A 25,821-nucleotide genomic window follows, 5' to 3' on the forward strand; every position below is an offset into this window, starting at 1 on the left:
CTTTGTATTTTTCGATCACCAATGTATATATTTCGATAACATTATCTTTATGTAGAGGGGTTATCCAAAATAATGGAAAAGCAGCGCTGAAACTGGGGATTTCCAAATCTGATAGTATAGGACTAAATTAAAAATGTAACTGCCAATTTTTTGTACTACATTGTTGCTTATAGTCTCAAGAGTGCGTTGTACATCAATGTTTGCTTAATTTCGTTTTGGTTGCAGCTCAAATTAGAGACTTTTAAAAACTCCAAAGGGGGCAAATAATGGGTTCCGTCTGGCGCATCGGTAACCATAGGAGCCCAACTGTTGGGGGGATTTATAAGCATTGTGTCGATGGTCATGACAGCATAGAATGATCATGGCAAAACAGCATCTACTAGAACTAGCTGCGGAAGCAAAACCAAACTTATTGCAAGAGATAGAATGGATATGAAGGAAGATTGTGACGACCAGAAAAAGACCGCGACAGCAAACTCTACTCCTGAGCTGAATGAACATATGAAGAACCTAGTGTCGACCCATAAAGTTCGAAGGGATTTGTATAAACAGAATATTTGAGGCAGAACTGCAATTACAAAATCCCTTGTGACAGATGTAAATCGGAAAAGTAATATATGGTGATACAAAGGATATAAAACCTGGACTGCAAATCAATGGAAACATGTTTTGTTTTACGATGAATCTAGTTTCTTCCTATCACCAACCAGGTTTATATGGGGCGAACTTTCGCAGAATCCTATAACCTAGACTGTTTCCTTTCCTATAGAGAATCATTAGGGGTAGGCACCGTATTGGTTTGAGCCTCATCTCGCTGTTTTAAGTAGGTCCCTTTTTCATCTTACATGGACAGGTCACTAGCAATGATAATGTTACTCTTTTGGCAAACCACCTGCACTCTACGGCACAGACATTTTTTCGTATGGAGATTGCACGTATCAAAAAGATAATCCCCCTATTCACCGTAGTCGAACTGTTCATTCATGGTTTCAGGAACATGAGGACTCAGTTATACATCTTCCGTGAAGCCTGCCCAGTCTGTTTTGGAAGAAGGAATGTGAACCCGTCCTCTTCTGAGAATATCAGGAGGTTAGAGCAGTTTCTGCTTGAAGAATGGTACAACATCGCACTTACCGTCATGCAGAACTTGTATATGTCCATTTCAAGGAGGGTTGAAGCTGTTTTAACTGCCAAAGGTTCTCCCTCTCCATATTAGATGCAAAACGGTTAATTTTTGTATTGTTTTTCCATTATTTTGGTCAATCCCTTTATGAAAGAAAAATAATATGCGTATAGTAGAATTTAAAAAAATAAGTTTCGTAAGTAAGCTCACGTGATGGCAGCATCAAAAATATCTTGATTTCCTAAAATAGAGAAAGTGCCAATCAACCCTTTATAAATCTGAAACAAATTCTTTAACATATTCACAGGCCAATAAAATAAAAATGCTTTAAGGGCTCTTTAACAATTGTTTTAAGGTGCATAATAATTGCAAAGCGTTGAAACTATGGAGAATTGAAAAATTGATAATTTGATTTATAAAGTAGATGGTTACAACATTTATGTAAATTTAAATTCCAATAGAAGGGAATTACAGCATTAAATTCATGTATATATTATTTAATTTTAATTGAAGATATTAATTACATATCTAGTTTCTAATTCATATATAACTAATCGACACATTAGCATGCAAGAGTTAATTTAAAGGTTACATGGCATTAAAATGCTTTTAACTCTAATAATTATTGTAAAAATACTTATCAATTAATTTTTTTTCATTTTACGAATCGTCTAACCATTTATTTAGTACATCTATAAACTACTTTTTTTTTCGTTAACTTTCTAGACAAAGGGCGTAACAGGTTTCAAATGTTTGTTTTGGTAAGGTTCTGAAATTTCTAAACCACATGCTAAAATGCTTCTGAAAAAAAACTATTTCACAAATTTATAACTACCGAATTGCCATATTTTCCAAAAAAAATACCCGAAAATCAGTAGTATTGTAGGGTGTTAAAGTAATTATATGCTGAATGGCAAATAACTAACTACTTGCTAATAAGTATGAGGAAAATTTATTTTCAACGTTTATTTAAGAGAAACTTTAAATAAATTACAAATATCCAAATGCATTTTTAATATCTAAAAAGATATTACATCCCGTTTCTTGAGTCACAATATTTGAAAAAATATCTTTGTTGATCTGACACATTCTAAACATTATGGTTAATATAGGAATAAAATGACTTAAAAAACTCTTAACTATTAAATTAAAGAAATTCTTTTATGAATTTTTCAAAACTAATGATTCATGTATTGACATAAATAACGATTTTTATTTTTCATCAAAAGCCTCATCAGAAACATCTGAAGATTCTTCCTCGTCCTCATCAGAAACATATGAAGACTCTTTCTCGTCCTCATCAGAATCAAAACAAGATTCTTCCTCATCTTCATCAGAATCCAAAGAAGAATCTTCCTCGTCTTCATCAGAATCAAAAGAAGAATCTTTTAAGTTTTCCTCAGAATCAGTAGAAAATTCTTTCTCGTCTTCATCACAATCAAATGAAGATTATTCATCAGAATCAAGACAAGAATCTTCCTCGTCTTCCTCTGAATCTAAAGAAACGTCTTCCTCAGAATCAACAAAAGGATCATCTTCATCATCAACTGGAAGCCCTTTCTCGTCTTCTTCAGAATCAAAAGACTCCTCCTCGTCTTCATTGGAATCAAAAGAAAATTCACCCTCAACTTCATCAAGTTCGAATAAAAGTTCTTCTTCTTCCTCATCAGAGTCAAAACAAACTCCTTCATCAGATTCAGAGGAAAATATTCTTCATCTTCAGAATCCAAGGAAGAATATTCTTCATCTTCTTCAGGATCAAAAGAAGCTTCAACTTCCTCATCATCGGAATCAAAAAAAGAACTTCTATCTTTTTCTTCAGAATCAAAAGAAGTATCGTTCTCGTCATCATCTGATTCAAGTAAATATCCTTCAACAGGATCCAAAGATGGGTCATTCACATCTTCCTCAGAATCAAATGATGGTGCTTACTCGTCCTCATTAGAATCAAAAGAAAGTACTTACTCTTCCAAATCAAAATCAAAACTAGAATCTTCCTCGTCTTCTTCAGAATCAAGAGAAAGTTCTTTCTCATCTTCTTCACAATCAACTAACCCTTATTCATCAGAAGGAGAAGAAGAATATTCTGCGTCTTCTTCAACTGCTTTAGGATCAACAGAAGGCTCTTTCTCTTCAGAGTCAAAAGAAGATTCTTCATTCGTATCAGGAGAAGCATCTGAAAGTTCCTCTTCGGATTCATCAGAAGCATCTGAAAATTCATCCTCACCTTCCTCAGTAGCATCTAAAGATACTTCATCGACTTCATCAGACGTATCTGAAAATTCTTCCTCGACTTCAATAGACGCGTCTGAAGATTTTGCCTCCGCTTCATCAGAAACATCCGAAAATTCTTCCTCGGCTTTATCAGAAGCATCTGAAAATTCTTCGTCGACTTCATCACAAGCATCTGAAAATTCTTCGTCTACTTCTTCAGCAGCATCTGTAGATTCTTCCTCGGAATCATCAGAAGCATCTGAAAATTCTTCCTCGATTTCATCAGAAGCATCTGAAAATTCTTCGTCGATTTCATCAGAAGAATCTGAAGATTCTTCGTCGACTTCTTCGGCAGCATTTGGAGATTCCTCCTCGACGACATCAGAATCATATGTAGATTCTTCCTCGGAATCATCAGAAGCATCTGAAAATTCTTCCTCGGCTGCATCAGAAGCATCTGAAAATTCATCATCGACATCTTCAGTAGCATCTAAAGATAATAACTCGACTTCTTCAGACGCATCTCAAGACTCTTCCTCTACTTCATCAGAAGCATTTGAAAATTCTTCGTTGACTTCAGAAGCATCCGCACATTACCCCTCGACTTCATCAGAAGCATCTGAAAATTCATCCTCTGCTTCATCGGAAGCGTCTGAAGATTCTTACCCCGCTTCATCAGAAGCCTCTAAAAATTCTTCCTCTGCTTCATCAGAAGTATCTGTAGATTCTTCCTCAGGATCATCAGAATCGTCAGAAAATTCAGCCTCGGCTTCATCAGAAGTGTCTGAAGATTCTTCTTCCGCTTCATCAGAAGCATCTGAAAATTCTTCCTCAGCGGCATCAGAAGCATCTGAAAATACTTCTTCGTCTTCATCAAAAGCATCTGAAGATTCATCATCGACTTCTTCAGTAGCATCTGAAGATTCTTCCCCTACTTCTTTAGTAGCATCTGAAGATTCATCCTCTAAATCTTCAGTAGCATCTGAAGATTCTGCGTCTGCTTCATCAAAAGCTTCTGAAAATTCTTCTTCGACTTCATCAGAATCGTCTGAAAATGATTCCTCGCCTTCATCAGAAGCATCTGAATATTCTTTCTCGGAATCATCAGAAGCATCAGAAAATTCTTCCTTGGCATCATCAGGAGAATCTGAAGATTCTTCCACGCCTTCATCAGAAGAATCTGAAGATTCTCCCTCGGCTTCATCAGAAGTGTCTGAAGATTCTTCCACGGCTTCAAACGAAACATCTGAAAATTCAACCTCGACTTCATCAGAAGAATCTGAAAATTCTTCCATGTCTTCATCAGAAGCATCTGAAAATTCTTCCATGTCTTCATCGGAAGCATCTGAAAATTCTTCCATGTCTTCATCAGAAGCATCTCAAAATTCTACTTCGACTTCATCAGAAGTATCTGAAGATAATTCCTCGGCTTCATTAGAAGCATCTGAAAATTCATCCTCTGCTTCATCAGAAGTGTCTGAAGATTCTTCCTCAGGTTCATCGGAATCTTCAGAAAATTCAGCTTCGGCTTCATCAGAAGCATCTGAAAATTCTTCCATGTCTTCATCAGAAGCATCTGAAAATTCTACTTCGACTTCATCAGAAGCATCTGAAGATAATTCCTCGGCTTCATCAGAAGCATCTGAAAATTCATCCTCTGCTTCATCAGAAGTGTCTGAAGATTCTTCCTCAGGATCATCAGAATCTTCAGAAAATTCAGCTTCGGCTTCATCAGACGCATATGAAGATTCTTCCTCGGCTTCATCAGAAGCATTGGAAAATTCTTACTCTGCATCATCAGAAGTGTCTGAAGATTCCTCCTCCGCTTCATCTGAAGCAACTGAAAATTCTTCCTCAGCTGCATCAGAAGCATCTGAAAATACTTCTTCATCTTCATCAAAAGTATCTGAAAATTCATCATCGACTTCGTCAGTAGCATCTGAAGATTCCTCCTCTACTTCTTCAGTAGTATCTGAAGATTCTTGCTCTAATTCTTCAGTAGCATCTGAAGTTTCTGCGTCTGCTTCATCAGACGCCTCTGAAGATTCTTCATCTGCTTCATCAAAAGCATCTGGGAATTATTCCTCGGCTTCAACAGGAAAATCTGAAAATTCTTCCTTGGTTTCATCAGAAACATCAGAGGCTTCTTCCTCGGCTTCCTCAGAAGCATCTGAAAATTCTTCCTCTGCTTCATCAGAAGCATCTGAAAATTCTTCATCGACTTCTTCAGTAGCATCTGCAGATTCTTCCTCGGCTCCATCAGAAGCATCTGAAAATTCTTCCTCGCTTTCACCAGAAGCTTCTGAAAATTCTTCCTCTACTTCATCGGAAGAGTCCGAAAATTCGTCCTCGGCTTCATTAGGAAAATCTGAAAATTCTTCGTCGAATTCTTCAGTAGCATCTGAAGATTCTGTCTCTGCTTCGTCTAAAGCTTCTGAAGATTCTTCATCTGCTTCATCAGAAGCATCTGAAAATTCTTCCTCTCCTTCATCAGAAGCGTCTGAATATTCTTACTCCGCTTCAGCAGAAGCAAAGGAAAACTCTTTATCGCCTTCATCAGAAGCATCTGAAAATTCTTCAACGTCTTCAGCAGAAGCATCTGAAAATTCTGACTCGGCTTCATCAGAAGCATCTGAAGATTCTTCCTCTGCTTCATCACGAGCATCTGAAAGTTCTTCCTCTCCTTCATCAGAAGCGTCTGATTATTCTTACTCCGCTTCATCAGAAGCATCTGAAAATTCTTCATCGACTTCTTCAGTAGCGTCTGCAGATTCTTCCTCTGCTCTATCAGAAGCATCTGAAAGTTCTGCCTCTCCTTCATCAGAAGCGTCTGATTATTCTTACTCCGCTTCATCAGAAGCATCTGAAAATTCCTCATCGGCTTCTTCAGTAGCGTCTGGAGATTCTTCCTCTGCTCCATCAGAAGCATCTGAAAATTCTTCATCGGCTTCTTCAGTAGCGTCTAGAGATTCTTCCTCTGCTCCATCAGAAGCATCTGAAAGTTCTTCCTCTCCTTCATCAGAAGCATCTGAAGATTCTTCCTCTGCTTCATCACGAGCATCTGAAAGTTCTTCCTCTCCTTCATCAGAAGCGTCTGATTATTCTTACTCCGCTTCATCAGAAGCATCTGAAAATTCTTCATCGACTTCTTCAGTAGCGTCTGCAGATTCTTCCTCTGCTCTATCAGAAGCATCTGAAAGTTCTTCCTCTGCTCCATCAGAAGCATCTGAAAATTCGTCCTCGCTTTCATCAGAAGATTCTGAAAATTCTTCCTTTACTTCATCGGAAGAGTCCGAAAATTCTTCCTCGGCTTCATTAGGAACCTCTGAAAATTCTTCGTCGAATTCTTCAGTTGCATATGAAGATTCTGCCTCTGCTTCGTCAGAGGGTTCTGAAAAATCTTCTTCGACTTCACCAGAATCGTCTGAAAATGATTCCTCGACTTCATCAGAGGCATCTGAAAATTCATCCTCTGCTTCATTAGAAGCGTCTGAAGATTCTTACTCCGCTTCAACAGAAGCCTCTAAAAATTCTTCCTCTGCTTCATCAGAAGTATCTGTAGATTCTTCCTCGGGATCATCAGAATATTCAGAAAATTCAGCTTCGGCTTCATCAGAGGCATCTGAAGATAATTCCTCGGCATCATCAGAAGTATCTGAAAATTCTTCCGCGACATCAACAGAAACATCTCCAAATTCATCGTCGACTTCATCAGAAGCAATTGAAAATTCTTCTTCGTCTTCATCAGAAGCATCTGTAAATTCTTACTCGGCATCATCAGAAGTGTCTGAAGATTCTTCCTCCGCTTCATCTGAAGCATATGAAAATTCTTCCTCAGCTGCATCAGAAGCATCTGAAAATTATTCTTCGTCTTCATCAAAAGCATCTGAAAATTCAACATCGACTTCTTCAGTACCAACTGAAGATTCTTCCTCTACTTCTTCAGTAGAATCTGAAGATTCTTCCTCTAATTCTTCAGGAGCATCTGAAGATTCTGCATCTGCTTCATCAGAATCTTCTGAATCTTCGTCGACTTTATCAGTAGCATCTGAAAATTTTTCTTCGACTTCATCAGAATCGTCTGAAAACGATTCCTTGTCTTCATCAGGTTCATCTGAAAATACTTCCTCGCCTTCATCAGAAGCTTCTGAAAATTCTTCGTCGACTTTATCAGTAGCATCTGAAAATTCATTTTCGATTTCATCAGAATCGTCCGAAAACGATTCCTTGTCTTCATCAGGAGCATCTGAAAATTCTTCCTCGCCTTCATCAGAAGCATCTGTAGATTCTTCCTCGGACTCATCAGAAGCATCTGAAAATTCTTCCATGTCTTCATCAGAAGCATCTGAAAATTCTTCCATGTCTTCATCAGAAGCATCTGAAAATTCTACTTCGAATTCATCAGAAGCATCTGAAGATAATTCCTCGGCTTCATCAGAAGCATCTGAAAATTCATCCTTTGCTTCATCAGAAGTGTCTGAAGATTCTTCCTCAGGATCATCAGAATCTTCAGAAAATTCAGCTTTGGCTTCATCAGAAGCATATGAAGATTCTTCCTCGGCTTCATCAGAAGCATTGGAAAATTCTTACTCTGCATCATCAGAAGTGTCTGAAGATTCCTCCTCCGCTTCATCTGAAGCAACTGAAAATTCTTTCTCAGCTGCATCAGAAGCATCTAAAAATACTTCTTCGACTTCATCAAAAGCATCTGAAAATTCATCATCGACTTCGTCAGTAGCATCTGAAGATTCCTCCTCTACTTCTTCAGTAGTATCTGAAGATTCTTCCTCTAATTCTTCAGTAGCATCTGAAGTTTCTGCGTCTGCTTCATCAGACGCCTCTGAAGATTCTTCATCTGCTTCATCAAAAGCATCTGGGAATTCTTCCTCGGCTTCAACAGGAAAATCTGAAAATTCTTCCTCTGCTTCATCAGAAGCATCTGAAAATTCTTCATCGACTTCTTCAGTAGCATCTGCAGATTCTTCCTCGGCTCCAAAAGAAGCATCTGAAAATTCTTCCTCCCTTTCACCAGAAGCTTCTGAAAATTCTTCCTCTACTTCATCGGAAGAGTCCGAAAATTCTTCCTCGGCTTCATTAGGAAAATCTGAAAATTCTTCGTCGAATTCTTCAGTAGCATCTGAAGATTCTGTATCAGCTTTGTCAGAAGCTTCTGAAGATTCTTCATCTGCTTCATCAGAAGCATCTGAAAATTCTTCCTCTCCTTCATCAGAAGCGTCTGATTATTCTTACTCCGCTTCATCAGAAGCATCTGAAAATTCTTCATCGACTTCTTCAGTAGCGTCTGCAGATTCTTCCTCTTCTCTATCAGAAGCATCTGAAAGTTCTGCCTCTCCTTCATCAGAAGCGTCTGATTATTCTTACTCCGCTTCATCAGAAGCATCTGAAAATTCTTCATTGGCTTCTTCAGTAGCGTCTAGAGATTCTTCCTCTGCTCCATCAGAAGCATCTGAAAATTCTTCCTCGCTTTCATCAGAAGCTTCTGAAAATTCTTCCTTTACTTCATCGGAAGAGTCCGAAAATTCTTCCTCGGCTTCATTAGGAACCTCTGAAAATTCTTCGTCGAATTCTTCAGTTGCATATGAAGATTCTGCCTCTGCTTCGTCAGAGGGTTCTGAAAATTCTTCTTCGACTTCACCAGAATCGTCTGAAAATGATTCCTCGACTTCATCAGAGGCATCTGAAAATTCATCCTCTGCTTCATTAGAAGCGTCTGAAGATTCTTACTCCGCTTCAACAGAAGCCTCTAAAAATTCTTCCTCTGCTTCATCAGAAGTATCTGTAGATTCTTCCTCGGGATCATCAGAATATTCAGAAAATTCAGCTTCGGCTTCATCAGAAGAATCTGAAGATAATTCCTCGGCATCATCAGAAGTATCTGAAAATTCTTCCGCGACATCAACAGAAACATCTCCAAATTCATCGTCGACTTTATCAGAAGCAATTGAAAATTCTTCTTCGTCTTCATCAGAAGCATCTGAAAATTCTTACTCGGCATCATCAGAAGTGTCTGAAGATTCTTCCTCCGCTTCATCTGAAGCATATGAAAATTCTTCCTCAGCTGCATCAGAAGCATCTGAAAATTATTCTTCGTCTTCATCAAAAGCATCTGAAAATTCAACATCGACTTCTTCAGTACCAACTGAAGATTCTTCCTCTACTTCTTCAGTAGAATCTGAAGATTCTTCCTCTAATTCTTCAGGAGCATCTGAAGATTCTGCATCTGCTTCATCAGAATCTTCTGAATCTTCGTCGACTTTATCAGTAGCATCTGAAAATTTTTCTTCGACTTCATCAGAATCGTCTGAAAACGATTCCTTGTCTTCATCAGGTTCATCTGAAAATACTTCCTCGCCTTCATCAGAAGCTTCTGAAAATTCTTCGTCGACTTTATCAGTAGCATCTGAAAATTCATTTTCGATTTCATCAGAATCGTCCGAAAACGATTCCTTGTCTTCATCAGGAGCATCTGAAAATTCTTCCTCGCCTTCATCAGAAGCATCTGTAGATTCTTCCTCGGACTCATCAGAAGCATCTGAAAATTCTTCCATGTCTTCATCAGAAGCATCTGAAAATTCTTCCATGTCTTCATCAGAAGCATCTGAAAATTCTTCCATGTCTTCATCAGAAGCATCTGAAAATTCTACTTCGAATTCATCAGAAGCATCTGAAGATAATTCCTCGGCTTCATCAGAAGCATCTGAAAATTCATCCTCTGCTTCATCAGAAGTGTCTGAAGATTCTTCCTCAGGATCATCAGAATCTTCAGAAAATTCAGCTTTGGCTTCATCAGAAGCATATGAAGATTCTTCCTCGGCTTCATCAGAAGCATTGGAAAATTCTTACTCTGCATCATCAGAAGTGTCTGAAGATTCCTCCTCCGCTTCATCTGAAGCAACTGAAAATTCTTTCTCAGCTGCATCAGAAGCATCTAAAAATACTTCTTCGACTTCATCAAAAGCATCTGAAAATTCATCATCGACTTCGTCAGTAGCATCTGAAGATTCCTCCTCTACTTCTTCAGTAGTATCTGAAGATTCTTCCTCTAATTCTTCAGTAGCATCTGAAGTTTCTGCGTCTGCTTCATCAGACGCCTCTGAAGATTCTTCATCTGCTTCATCAAAAGCATCTGGGAATTCTTCCTCGGCTTCAACAGGAAAATCTGAAAATTCTTCCTCTGCTTCATCAGAAGCATCTGAAAATTCTTCATCGACTTCTTCAGTAGCATCTGCAGATTCTTCCTCGGCTCCAAAAGAAGCATCTGAAAATTCTTCCTCGCTTTCACCAGAAGCTTCTGAAAATTCTTCCTCTACTTCATCGGAAGAGTCCGAAAATTCTTCCTCGGCTTCATTAGGAAAATCTGAAAATTCTTCGTCGAATTCTTCAGTAGCATCTGAAGATTCTGTATCAGCTTTGTCAGAAGCTTCTGAAGATTCTTCATCTGCTTCATCAGAAGCATCTGAAAATTCTTCCTCTCCTTCATCAGAAGCATCTGAATATTCTTACTCCGCTTCAGCAGAAGCAAAGGAAAACTCTTCATCGCCTTCATCAGAAGCATCTGAAAATTCTTCCTCTCCTTCATCAGAAGCGTCTGATTATTCTTACTCCGCTTCATCAGAAGCATCTGAAAATTCTTCATCGACTTCTTCAGTAGCGTCTGCAGATTCTTCCTCTTCTCTATCAGAAGCATCTGAAAGTTCTGCCTCTCCTTCATCAGAAGCGTCTGATTATTCTTACTCCGCTTCATCAGAAGCATCTGAAAATTCTTCAGTAGCGTCTAGAGATTCTTCCTCTGCTCCATCAGAAGCATCTGAAAATTCTTCCTCGCTTTCATCAGAAGCTTCTGAAAATTCTTCCTTTACTTCATCGGAAGAGTCCGAAAATTCTTCCTCGGCTTCATTAGGAACCTCTGAAAATTCTTCGTCGAATTCTTCAGTTGCATATGAAGATTCTGCCTCTGCTTCGTCAGAGGGTTCTGAAAATTCTTCTTCGACTTCACCAGAATCGTCTGAAAATGATTCCTCGACTTCATCAGAGGCATCTGAAAATTCATCCTCTGCTTCATTAGAAGCGTCTGAAGATTCTTACTCCGCTTCAACAGAAGCCTCTAAAAATTCTTCCTCTGCTTCATCAGAAGTATCTGTAGATTCTTCCTCGGGATCATCAGAATATTCAGAAAATTCAGCTTCGGCTTCATCAGAAGAATCTGAAGATAATTCCTCGGCATCATCAGAAGTATCTGAAAATTCTTCCGCGACATCAACAGAAACATCTCCAAATTCATCGTCGACTTTATCAGAAGCAATTGAAAATTCTTCTTCGTCTTCATCAGAAGCATCTGAAAATTCTTACTTGGCATCATCAGAAGTGTCTGAAGATTCTTCCTCCGCTTCATCTGAAACATATGAAAATTCTTCCTCCGCTGCATCAGAAGCATCTGAAAATTCTTCTTCGTCTTCATCAAAAGCATCTGAAAATTCAACATCTACTTCTTCAGTACCAACTGAAGATTCTTCCTCTAATTCTTCAGTAGAATCTGAAGATTCTTCCTCTAATTCTTCAGGAGCATCTGAAGATTCTGCATCTGCTTCATCAGAATCTTCTGAATATTCTTCGTCGACTTTATCAGTAGCATCTGAAAATTTTTCTTCGATTTCATCAGAATCGTCCGAAAACGATTCCTTGTCTTCATCAGGACCATCTGAAAATTCTTCCTCGACTTCATCAGAAGCATCTGTAGATTCTTCCTCGGACTCATCAGAAGCATCAGAAAATTCTTTCTCGGCATCTTCAGGAGAATCTGAAGATTCTTCCACGCCTTCATCAGAAGCATCTGTAGAAACTTCCTCCGCTTCATCAGAAGCATCAGAAATTTCTTCCTCGGCTTCATCAGACGCTTCAGAAGATTCTTCATCTGCTTCATCAGAAGTATCTGAAAATTCTTCCTCTCCTTCATCAGAAGCGTCTGAATATTCTTACTCCGCTTCAGCAGAAGCAACGGAAAACTCTTCATCGCCTTCATCAGAAGCATCTGAAAATTCTTCAACGTCTTCAGCAGAAGCATCTGAAAATTCTGACTCGGCTTCATCAGATGCATCTGAAGATTCTTCCTCTGCTTCATCACGAGCATCTGAAAGTTCTTCCTCTCCTTCATCAGAAGCGTCTGATTATTCTTACTCCGCTTCATCAGAAGCATCTGAAAATTCTTCATCGATTTCTTCAGTAGCGTCTGGAGATTCTTCCTCTGCTCCATCAGAAGCATCTGAAATTTCTGCCTCTCCTTCATCAGAAGCGTCTGATTATTCTTACTCCGCTTCATCAGAAGCATCTGAAAATTCATCATCGGCTTCTTCAGTAGCGTCTGGAGATTCTTCCTCTGCTCCATCAGAAGCTTCTGAAACTTCTTCCTTTACTTCATCGGAAGAGTCCGAAAATTCCGCTTCGGCTTCATCAGAAGCATCTGAAGATTCTTCCTCGGCTTCATCAGAAGCATTTGAAAATTCTTACTCGGCATCATCAGAAATGTTTGAAGATTCTTCCTCCACTTCATCTGAAGCATCTGAAAATTCTTCCTCAGCTGCATCAGAAGCATCTGAAAATACTTCTTCGTCTTCATCAAAAGCATCTAAAAATCCATCATCGACTTCGTCAGTAGCATCTGAAGATTCTTCCTCTACTTCTTCAGTAGTATCTGAAGATTCTTCCTTTAATTCTTCAGTAGCATCTGAAGTTTCTGCTTCTGCTTCATCAGACGCCTCTGAAGATTCTTCATCTGCTTCATCAAAAGCATCTGAAAATTCTTCCTCTCCTTCATCAGAAACGTCTGAATATTCTTACTCTGCTTCATCAGAAGTACCTGAAAACTCTTCATCGGCTTCATCAGAAGCTTTAGAAAATTCTCCCACGTCTTCAAATGAAACATCTGAAAATTTATCCTCGCCTTCATCAGAAGAATCTGAAAATTCTACAACGTCTTCACCAAAAGCATCACAAAATTCTGCCCCGGCTTCATCAGAAGCATCTGAAGATTCTTCCCTTTCTTCATCAGATGCATCTGAAGAATCTTCACCGGCTTCATCAGAAGCATCTGGAAATTCTTCCACGGCTTCAACAGGAAAATCTGAAGACTCTCCCTTGGCATCTTCAGAAGCATCCGAAAATTCTTCCACGGCTTCAAAGGAAATATCTGAAAATTCATCCTCGACTTCATCAGAAGCATCTGAAAATTCTTCTTCGTCATCATCAGAAGCATTTGAGGATAATTCATTGTCTTCATCAGAAGCATCTGAAAATTCTTCTTCTCCTTCATCAGAAGCGTCTGAATATTCTTACTCCGCTTCATCAGAAGCAGCTGAAAACTCTTCCTCGGCTTCATCAGAAGCATCCGAAAATTCTTCCACGTCTTCAAATGAATCATCTGAAAATTCATCCTCAACTTCATCAGAAGCATCTGAAAATTCTTTTTCGTCTTCATCAGAAGCATCTGAAAATTCTGCCTCGCCTTCATCAGAAGCATCTGAAGATTCTTCCTCTACTTCATCAGGAGCATCTGAAAATTCTTCGTCTCCTTCATCAGAAGCGTCTGAATATTCTTACTCCGCTTCATCTGAAGCAACTGACAACTCTTCCTCTGCTTCCTTAGAAGCTTCTGAAAATTCATCCTCTCCTTCAAAAGAAGCATCTGAAGATTCTTCCTTGGCTTCATTAGGAAAATCTGAAAATTCTTCGTCGACTTCATCAGAATCTTCTGAAATTTCTTCTTCGACTACATCAGAATCGTCTGAAAATGATTCCTTGTCTTCATCAGGAGCATCTGAAAATTCTTCCTCGCCTTCATCAGAAGCATCTGTAGATTTTTCCACAGAATCATCAGAAGCGTCAGAAAATTCTTCCTCGCCATCACCAGGAGAATCTGAAGCTTCTTCCACGCCTTCATCAGACGCAGCCGAAAATTCTTTCACGGCTTCAAATGAAATATCTGAACATTTATCCTCGACTTCATCAGAAGCATCTGAAAATTCTTCCACGGCTTCAAATGAAACATCTGCAAATTCTTCCTCAACTTCTTCAGAAGCATTTGAAAATTCTTCCACGTCTTCATCAGAAGCATCTGAAAATTCTACCTCGGTTTCATCAGAAGAATCTGAAAATTCTCCTTCGTCATCATCAGAATTATTTGAAGATAATTCATCGTCTTTATCAGAAGCATCTGAAAATTCTTCCACGGCTTCAAATGTAATATCTGAAAATTCATCCTCAACTTCATCAGAAGCATTTGAAAATACTTCTTCCACTTCATCAAAAGCATCTGAAGATAATTCCTTCACAGAAGCATCTGAAAATTCTGATTCCTCTCCTTCATCAGAAACGTCTGAATATTTTTACTCCGTTTCATCAGAATCAACTGAAAACTCTTCCTCGACTTCATTAGAATCTTTAGAAAATTCTTCCTCTCCTTCAAAAGAAACATCCGAAGATTCTTCCTTGGCTTCATTAGAAGCCTCAGCAGATACTTCCTCGTCTTCATCAGAAGCATCTGAAGATTCTTCCCCGTATTCATCAGAAGCATCTGGAAATTCTTCCAGTGCTTTAACAGGAAAATCTGAAATTTCTTCCTCGGTTTCTTTAGAAGCATCTGAAAATGCTACGTCATCAGAAGAATCTGAAGATTCTTTCTCGGATTCACCTGAAGCATCTGAAAATTCTTCCTCGGCTTCATCAGAAGCATCTGAAAATTCTTCCTCCCTTTCATCAGAAGCTTCTAAAAATTCTTCCTCTACTTCATCAGAAGAGTTCGAAAATTCTTCCTCGGCTTTATTAGAACCATCTGAAAATTATTCGTCGAATTCTTCATTAGCGTCTGGAAATTCTTCCTCGACATCAACAGAAAAGTCTGAAGATTCTCTCTCGGCTTCATCAGAAGGTTCAGGAAATTCTTCCTCTGCTTCAAAAGAAGGAAATGAAGATTCTGCCTTTTCTTCATCACAAGTATCTGAAGATTCTTCCTCGGATTCATCAGAAGCATCTGAAAATTCTTCCTCATCAGAAACATCTGAAAATTCATCTTCGGCTTCGTCAAAAGCATATGTAAATTCTTCCTCGACTTCTTCAGTAGCATCTATAGATTCCTCCTCTGTTTCATCAGACGCATCTGAAAATTCTTCCTCGTCTTTATCAGAAGCATCTAAAAATTCTGTCTCGGCTTCATCAGAAGCAATTGAAGATTCTTCTTTTTCTTTATCACAAGCATCTGAAGATTCTTCTTCTACTTCAATAGAAGTGTCTGAAAACTCTTCATTGGCTTCATCAGAAGCATCAGAAAATTCTTCATCGTCTTCAAAAGAAGCATCTGGAGACTCTTCCTCCTCTTCTTCAGAAGCTTCTGAAAATTCTTCCTCTGCTGCATCAGAAGTATATGAAAATTCTTCCTCGACGTCATCGGAATCAACAGAGGTTTCTGCAACTCAGCCTGCTCCTTCTAAACGTGGCGATACCAGTGTTTCAGGTGGGAAATATTTAATGTCGATGCATTCAATTTCATTTTTCCAATGATAAACTTAAATATATTTCAGGTGCAAAAGTTCTCTGAAAAACATAAAGAAATGCTAAATGGAAGAGTGTTTTAAAATATCATTCTATTTAGATATTTTCATTAAATTCTTGAGTTTGAATTCATAGATATAAAGGCTACTATTTCCTTCCTGTAGTATTATGATGTTCGATCAGATATTTGAAATAATTGTTTTCTTTATAATAGAGCAATGTGTCACTGATGGTTGCAGTAATTTAGATTTTTTTTTATTTTAATTTCTCTATGTAAATTACTACAAAAAATTGAATACTTTCTTATTATATTTATTTAAAGTTCCAAGTTAATTAAAATATAAGGATTGATTTTTTAATGTAGATATTTATCTCAATTAATTTTGCTATTATTCGTACTATATGATCTCGATTAAAAGTAAATATTTATAATCTATTTGAGCTTGCAGATGAATCACTGACACCTACTGGTGTATCAGATGAAACTACAACTCCAGATGATGCATCGGATGTAGCAACGTCAAAAGGCAGTGCATCCGACGAAACCATGGCACTTGAAGATTCCGGATTCTCTGGTGAATATTCATTGTCTAGTAATTAATAAAAGAAATTTTTTTTCATCCCCACGAAAACATTTACTTACAAGAAAAACGTTGTTGAACTCCTATAAATATGTCAGCTGTGATAATCGTATAAGCATAATCTTTTATCTCTCTTGAAATGATAGTTTTATTCTAATTATGTCGAAACTAATTAATTAGTGTTTGAAATCAGTGAAATCTTCCTATTGTTTAAAAATGATCTACAATGTTCTGAAATAAATTTTCTAATTTTTCAGGAACTAAACTATCTCAATTTTTATTCAGTTTCCGAATTTGCTTCTTGTATTTTATGCTAAAAGACATTTCACATAGTTATTATTTTCTCATATTCTAATTAAGCAGCAATAATAAATAGCTCGTTCAAGAAAAATAGCTAAGATTAACAAATATTTAGTAGACCTTTTGTGTGTACTGCGTAATTGGACATTTTTGCATTAAGACACGGTTGCGAATAAGGGCTGCTACTAAAGAGCTTTGCTTCCGTGATTTGAATATTTTTTGCCATTAATTATAAATAATTTGTTTTATTCTTATCTTTCCAGATTCGTCTTATTCTTACAGCTATAGCTCATCTGATAGTGACTACGACACAAGTGACATGTCATCTTAAAAAGTTCTGTATTCCTTCTTCTTGCATATTTTGCATTTCTTCAATGTGAAGTATGCATTGTGAAATTATTTTTATTGTTAAGCATTCAAATCTTGTTTCCCTTCTGAATTTTAACGGACAGACCTCAATGAGTTCAAACCCCTTTTTAGGAATTATTCGAATTAATTTTCCACCAAATCGTTTTTTTTTTTTTCCTTTAAAAGAAATGGAAACAAAACTAGCAGAACTGAGAAAATAATATTAAAAATCAGTGACTGTGCATCAGTGAACGAATCCTTTCCAAATCATGGGCGGTTGTTTTCTGTCACGAGTGATGAGACACGGCACTTATGCCATCTCACCCTTATCCCTCTTTTTCCAACTTCAGGGTGTTATATCTGTCAGTTTGAGGTGTTTTTTTTATGATGATTTTACATATGTTTACACAGAAATAATCTCTCTGGCACTGAGGATAATTTACAGATTAGATGAGTCCTGCGAATGGCGATATGTTTTCATGCTAAGAAAAGACTTTAAAGTGCATGAAAAGGGTGGGCAGATGTTCAAAATCAGATATTTGAGAGTGCGGAAAAACAGGTTAATGACTCGAAGTAGTCAGCTTTTTTTGTATTTTTGAATAAATTAAAACCTTTTTATTGCATTATTGAAATTGAATTTAATTGCATAAGCATATTATAAATTTGCATACACAATTTATTTTGTGATGGCTTTTTCAAGCAGAAAATTTTACGGTTTTTTCCCTCTTACATGCTTAGATTTATTCACAAATTAAAACCAAATGTACTCTGTGCCTTATTTTTTCTTACTGAGTTTCTGAACTTTAACTTATTATCCAAATTTTCGCCTACCAGAATGTCTTGATGGCCGTTTATTCAGTACAATTGAAGTTCTTCGGATTGTGAAATCCTGACTGACCTATCGGAGTGCATATGATGCATCAACACGCAAAAGACAAATAAATGGAACATGGACTTATTGTGTTCGCATTAAAATCACTTACATGCGTCCACTCAATATCTACATTATTTTTTTTTTAATTTCACTTTCTAGTAAGAAGTAGGATAAATGTGTTTAGGTACTTTTCTATCAATAATAATTCGGGGATTGAAAAAAGTTTCATTAAAAAGGGCAATTTTACAACTTCAAATGGTATCATAATATCATTTCCAAAAGAAAAGAACATTAAATTAAAAAAAAATCTCAAATAAAATTTTATTTTGTGGCAGTTGCTTTTCAAAAAATATTACAAACATTATGGTTTAAGAGGACGAATTTAAGCTTAAGAACTGAAACAAGATATTAACTTTGAATTTAATATTCGTTACTTTGTTATAAAATTGGAAATTATGATGCCATTTGTAATTGTAGAAGAACACTTTTAGAATATTTTTTTTTTCGTTCTGTAAATTCTAACAGATAGAAAAGTACCTACAGAGATTTTTCGAATACTCGTTTTCTTCAACCATAACAGGCTGCTTTTTTTTAAAAAAAACAAAATTTAACAGATTACTTCTCGAAATAATAGTCGATTGCAGAAGGATATATTTGATGTTAACTGTATATATTCTTTTAAATCTGTTAAATTAATCGTATCTCTGGTTCGTATAATCCGTTTTAAGCGAACTCCTACAACCAAAAGTCACAAGGAGTAAAATCAGGCAAACAAAAATTGTGGTAATTCACATTCGAAGAACTTTTTTGTATATTGTAAATTAAAAAAAATCCATTTGTTAAAAAATGCTCAAGTTAAAATGCCAATTAAAGGATGTTAAGCAATCACTTAAGGCATTTCAATTTTTTAGGTCTATTTTACAGTTCAAAATTTGTCGGATGGAACACAATTTAGTGACAAAAATATGAATAATTTTTATGAATGTTCTATAATTTAAGTAGCATGTATACGAAATGTCGTTGGATTTTGCCCAGCACTTTCTCTCAAATGTATTTAAACACCTGTATTTTAATTCCAACCTCTCTATATTTACTCTCACTGAATTCTGTACTCTTTGATAGTTGATTCTTCTAATTATCATTTAAACTCAACTAATTATAAAAGAGAAAGATTTTTATCATAAAACTTAAAGGAATCATATGAGATGATTTCACTGTGCTGTTTTTCATAATTGCTGAAGTTTTTCACAAAAATAAAGGTACTAAAACATTCAACATAAAGACCAAGTTTAAATATAAAATAAAAATAATGGGAAAATGATTTGCTTTTATTTAAATATACCTATGCAAATAATTTTGAATGATATGTTTTACTTTTTTCAGGAATGCCAATTGAGAATCTGATTGCCACATTTTGCAAATGATACCTGATATAATAATGATATATATATATAATTATGTATGGTTTGGAAATAAATTTCACTGCATTATATACTGCTTGTTGCAATTTGTTCAGCCAATATATATATATATATATATATATATATATATATATATATATATATATATATATATGACGACACAATCATGTGATAGAATTGAGCATATCATCTAGTCATGACACATCACATTTCCTTATACTTTGATGATCAGGAATGGATTATTTCGTATCAGACTGGTGACTAGTAGGGACCCCCAGATTTAAGGGGTGGATAATATACCTAAATGTTTCGTGAAAATTAGAGAATAATCTCTATAGAATATTCTTCTTTCCGGAATTTCAATTTTTTTTGTATCCTCATGGAATTTACAGAGTTCGTGTTCCCCCAACTAATAAAATCAAAAGCAAGTGTTGTTTGCAGCATTATTTTAATAACAATTAATCGTCTTTAAAAATTATTATGTTTGCTTAAAATTAAAAAAATAATAATATTCGATCCTATAATTGTATAATGTTCAGATAAGATTAAAATCGTTTTTTTTTTTTTTTTTTTTTTTTTTTACCGTTCTGTATAATATTATTTTCAAATATTAAATTTATATTTTTTGTACGTGAAACCGAATCTTTAATAAGTTATGAAATACCCCCAGATTTGCATCGAATAAGGGCCTTTAAAGGGCGTCATCCGGCTCTGCTGCTGATACATTAAACTTGCAAGACACGACGAGGTATTGGTTCTGTTACACGCCACGTGATAGCTGCTCAGAACTGTACATACAGTCAGAGGGAATTTCGATAACCTTAAATCAGAACATCAACAGATATCGTATCGTGTTTATCGGTAGCCGTGCAACAAGTCGCTTTTGTGACCATGTGCGTTACCCTTTTGCGATCCAAACGTAACGTAACTTGGAATTTCGCGGGGAATCTCGTAACTCTGCGCATCATGCAGCAAAGTCGTAGGGATGTGGATGCCATAAAACGCGCAAGGAGTTTTAGAATGACACGAGAGATGTATTGCGAAAAGCCAATGCGATTCGTAGAAGGGGCTTCGTCCTCTTAGACAAATGCAGTTCCGCGACACATTCCAGGAGTAGAAAGAATGCTGGCAACAGGGTAATGCGGAGCAATGGGACAAGTTTGAAAGTGACTGTGTGCTCACGTAAATTAATTTCTAAAGACCATGCTGAATTTTGCAAATGTTACCTGCTTCTGACTACTAACTGGAAAGTGAAATGGATGTTATTTGCCTCTTGATAAAGAAAACCTGTAACATGAAGAAACCTTCATAATGGTTAAAGTAAATTGTGTACTCTAAATTACTATATATTGATTTTTAATGTCCAACTTTTATTTAGAAAACATATAATAGGTACAACCCACAAACAATTATTAATGATACATTCCAGCAATAATGAATGCTAGATATTAAGGACAAAAATAATTTTTCACGTCCATTTTCATTATTTTTTAATTCCCTTTCCCTTTAAATGAACAATGAAAAATCTTTTTTTCAAGAAATTTCAGCAGATAATTGGATAGTTTTTTGATGTGAAAAAGGTTATTATTTTTTTCTAAGAAAGAAAATCAGTGTAAATAGGAAGCAAGGAGAGGGGTTTCCTGAGTATACGTAAAATGCAGAGATTTTATTCTCAACTCCTACATCCACATTATTGATTCAGTAATTTATAACAAAAAAAAAGGTGTTGCCAATGTGGATACTTTTATATAATAGGATCTCAGGTTTCTAACCTTAACAGGTAAACAGAAAAGAAAGGAAATACATATTTTATGTATATTATTTTGTGCCATGTGTTAAATTAAAATTTGTAGTTGTTAAATTTAAAATTGTAAAATGTGTAGAATTAAAATTTATTTCTGATTCAAACTAAAAAACTCAAAAATTATTTCTGAATCAAACCAAAAAAGATACAATTGTATTTAGAGAGCGCTGCTATTACTACAAAACAAATGAACTTATCCACATTAGTAAAAATATTATGTTAATATAAGCAAAAGGAATAAAAAAAAAAATGAAGCAAAAAATAATCTTATTAATGGACGCGGGAAGCTTTAATGTAACTTGGCGGGATACACTTTATGTAGAAGTTTTACCTGCTACTGGTATGTGCTTTTCTTTTTGTTTTAATGAATTTTGGTTTGAGAGAGATCATTTATAATTTGTGTTATGTTACTATAATTTCGCTTAAATTGGAAATTAAAATTTATTGTTTTATTTCTGTGAAAACTGTTTTATCTAAGGCCTCAATTTCAGGGGATTTTCGGGTCACGAGGGGTCAATATTGTTGGACGAAAGTCAGACCCCTCACAGAAAAAATCCCTTGATTGAATCCGTGCCTGGGCTGACCTTGCGAAAGTCTTCAGACCAGATTCATAATTCCTTTTTTTATTCCCTTTGCCTTAACTTAATATTTTTACTAATTTGGTTCTATATATATTGGTAATGAAAGGGTTATCACTACGGACTTTGCTTGGCTTGTTTTAAAATTTATTTACACGAACTATTTTTCTGTCAATTGCCATAATAAAATGATGTCAATGGAAAATGTATCTATTGAAATCGTGGTTGATTCAAATATAGAAACGTTTACAAAGATTAGCTTTGACTGAATCACATGAAAATGCCCAAAGAATATGTCAAGCTCTCGGAAGTCGAATGATTTTAACTCAAACATTGCGGGGGTTTTATAAGTTCAATTTTCTTGGTGAATTCAAAGTTGAAACTTAAAAGTACTTATAATATTTGAGGCAATTGATTTTAAATTGTACGACTTTAAGAAGTTAAAAAAAATCAAGTATCTTTAAAAAAATTGACAGTTTTAGGATTTCTAAAATTGTATGTCCATGTTTCATGCACATGCTATTCAAAGTTAAACACAACTATCCCGTAAAACTTATGTATTTTATGAATAAATGGGTTCGTAAATTTAAAAAAAAAATCCATTTAAAAGCTATGTCGGAAATTATCATATTGAACATTTCTTCAATCGGTTTTGCATCCAATTTAAGAAAAACGCAAGCAGAAATAATTTATCTTCTGAAAACAGTTTCACAAACATGTTTTATGTGTTATAAACACAAAAACAAAAATTTTCAAAATTCTTTATCGGCTGACAAAAATGATATAAATATAATGATGAAAAACTTTTCCCTAACGAAATAAAAATCTATGTCCCAAAATGTTTTCTTTTAATCCTTTTTTTTTATCTGAAAATTTTGAATATCTGAAATTATTGTCAAATCTTTTGTATTCAGTTTCGATTTGCTGGTTGCATATCTGAGTAATCATATTTACAGACCGGCAAATCAACATTCATCCCAAAAATATGACTTTCGGACTCAATGAAGCTTGAAGTGTAGAAATTTATGAAAATCTCAAGATCCAATCGTTTAACTATTGCCTTTTTAGCATTTAATAGGTAAAGACATTTGTTTTAGTGATATAACACCCCTTAAAGTTAGTTTCATAATTTCAATATCACCCTATATAGAGGGTGATAGCATTATTAACATATCTTCATAAACTCCTGTTATTAAAGTATCTTCTTAAAATCCTTCTCTGATTTATGAACTAAGATGTTCCCACTGCGTTCATTTTTTGAAATGAATCACTCGAAGATAATAAGCGCTATTACTAATTTTTGAGACTTGCTGCAACCTACGTTTAAAGACGATCCTTAATGAGGAATTTCACTCAAATACCCCCATTTAACATGAAACCTAATGGGAAAACAATTCGAATTGGCGTGGTGCGCTGCGGAATGTTAAGTATCCTAACATTTCTTGGGGTATTTTGAGTGTCAATGTACCTGCCAAATGAATTGGCAAAAAAGGAATCTTGTGGACTCGTCTCTGACATTCGTAGAAATTTCTGTCATTCTTATTCGTCGTATGGTTAACACTGACGTGCAGAAACTCATATTGATACCTTAACCCGCAATCATGAGTAGTTTTTCTATTTGCATGCCTTCTACTGCAATCCTGTTATTTTTAATGATAGATTGATTTTAGATTTAATAAAAGTCAAGAGAAAATTTTCTAATTTTTGAGTGAATTCAGTGGCGACATGGTTGAAAGCAGAGCGGAATTCAGAACAAGAATTATATGTGAAAAAGATCTCCAAAACCAAAACAAAGAAATTGAATACGAATAATAATAAGGGTACTCATATAAGAATGATAAAGATTTGTAATTAACTACTACAAAGTTGATTGTGGACACCACACCTTTATCATCTGCAACACAATATTCATGCTCTGCAAATGCTACTTTTTACCAACTTATAATAAATCAAATTTAATAAAAATGTATTGTGACCAACAAATAATTCGACCTCGAGGTTTTGTAGAAATTTCTAGCTTCTTACTTCAGTTTGGAAAAACATTCATTTTTAATTGCATTCTGCTGACATGTAAGCAATATAACTCAATAACGCAATGGCCTTGAGACTTGTAATTGCTATATGGTTTTTTCACCAAGATAATTTATAGATAGTTATCAAATTTTGAGAGAAATACATCAATGGAATATCTCTCTATTTGTCTATTCACGGGAACATGACAGTTGAAATACTTTTGCACTTTTTGTGTCAAGTTTTGGTTTCATTCGGTTAGAAACGAACGTGTGTGAATCAAAAATTCCATTCTCGGATACCATTAACTGCATGTCACGGATTAAATGTCAAGGATCATAGAGATGAATCAATAAAAATGCTAAATTCACGTCAAAGGTAAATATTTCGATTGTACGTCAATACCACGCAGAGCATTCTTTGCCTTACCCAAGGTTCGAGACTAACAGTATGACAGGAAACTTTTGCGGCTGATGCTGACTCAAGTTTTATCCAAACTATTTGCTGCTTTGAAATCGTTTCATCATCCCCAGACCAATGGCAAGAATGCTTAAGAGGCATAAAGGATAATATAATAAAAGTAGATGAAGGAGAGTGGATCAACGTAGAGAAAATTTATCACTAGAAAATTTTGCTGATGGAGCAAATCTTAATGTTTGCAAAGCCATTAATAGAATGAAAGTAATAAATGTGGATGCCTTATAATAAAAAAAAGTTAATTCTGATTTTAAGTATGAAGTTGTTGATATAGCATGATTGTTTATTAAAGTTGTGAAATGTTTGAATTGCGATAAATACGGCCTTCAATTGTTTCTGAATGAAAATAAGATTAGTGAATTTTTTTAGTTTCATTTAAAATGCAAATTCCATAAATATAATGATACTTTTTAAAATTCAATGTAGTATGACAATGGTTTCTGTAATAATTATGCAATCAACAGCAGAAAACGCCACGAGTAAGCAAAAGCATTGAGTCAGTAGAGATACTTGAATTATTAGATATATCTTTTAAACCCACAAATGTTTAAAAATATGACATCCTCTCTATGATTCTATGGCGAAATTTGCCCATGACGCGTATCATAAAACGCGACTGTGGCAAGATTATAAGATGAAAGCAGTTGATGAAAATGAAGGAGAAATAGGCATTGCTGTGTCCATTGAAGATGGCAGAAACGAGGCTTCACTTCTAAGAATAACTTAGCAACTGTTAAGAATGTTGATACCATCAGGATAATTGATAAGGATGTATTTCAAAACATTATGTATGCCCAGACAAAATTAAGTTACATTTTCGAAACTCTAAAGCAAACTTTCCAGATCAAAGTGGCAAAATAAAAGAGGATTCACAACCGTTCTGCTTCCCTTCATTCCATTCCACTTATCTTCTTCTTCTCTAGTCTATTCATTTCTCCCAGTTTGAATCAAGTGAAATATTATGTACACAAAGTACTTCGGGGTCGGATATTTTAGGAATTTGATTCTCTCGCAGAAAATAATGTGCACTAACTGAGACCTGTGACTACATTAGAAGGCTGCAAAAAGGACAGAAGCGCACCTCAAACGCTTGAAGACAAAGATTTTTTCTTTCATATCTTCTGACGTTTATTTTTGTCTCAAAAATAGAAGTTGACGCATAAGGAAATGAACATTTTTCTAGTTATATGACATCCTATATAGAAATTTGTTTAATATATACGACATGGGATAAGCTGTACGAGCAAACACAAACTGTCAATACATTTAAAATCTCAGCATAGAACTCGCCACAGATACGTGGTATAAATACAAAAAGAAGGATTCGCTTATTAATATTTATTATCAGAAAATAGTTCACACTTGTTTCTGTCATAGAAGTGATGCGGCTCCCTTTTATATATTTATCAAATCTAGAATCATCGCGGAACTGTGCCCAAACTCCTAACGAGAGCACACATTGCGTCCCGTGGTAACATTTGTATAAATAGAAGTCATCGATTTCGGTACGTGCATTCGATGCGACTCGAA

At 35.6% G+C, this 25,821-nt stretch overlaps 1 protein-coding gene across 1 annotated transcript; it reads left to right on the top strand.

Annotated features, from left to right (window-relative positions):
• The first annotated feature begins 997 nt into the window (after window positions 1–997).
• Window positions 998–19,423, top strand: LOC129957279 (platelet binding protein GspB-like). Its single transcript, XM_056069539.1, has 5 exons — window positions 998–1,196; window positions 2,353–2,686; window positions 2,794–15,860; window positions 16,348–16,473; window positions 17,043–19,423. Exons 1-5 carry the CDS (start codon window positions 998–1,000, stop codon window positions 17,108–17,110), a joined length of 13,794 nt encoding a protein of 4,597 aa, XP_055925514.1. The 3' UTR covers window positions 17,111–19,423.
• Window positions 19,424–25,821: the final 6,398 nt, after the last annotated feature.

Source organism: Argiope bruennichi, chromosome 11 (assembly GCF_947563725.1).
Source record: "Argiope bruennichi chromosome 11, qqArgBrue1.1, whole genome shotgun sequence".
Taxonomy (NCBI): domain Eukaryota; kingdom Metazoa; phylum Arthropoda; class Arachnida; order Araneae; family Araneidae; genus Argiope; species Argiope bruennichi.

Bases quoted from the DNA above. Each gene is read 5' to 3' on its own strand.
- LOC129957279 (XM_056069539.1), top strand. From the start codon at position 998: ATGAGGACTCAGTTATACATCTTCCGTGAAGCCTGCCCAGTCTGTTTT. The intron at 1,197-2,352 runs GTTCTCCCTCTC...TTTCATCAAAAG, and splicing joins AGCTGTTTTAACTGCCAAAG to CCTCATCAGAAACATCTGAA. The intron at 15,861-16,347 runs GTGGGAAATATT...TTGAGCTTGCAG, and splicing joins TGGCGATACCAGTGTTTCAG to ATGAATCACTGACACCTACT.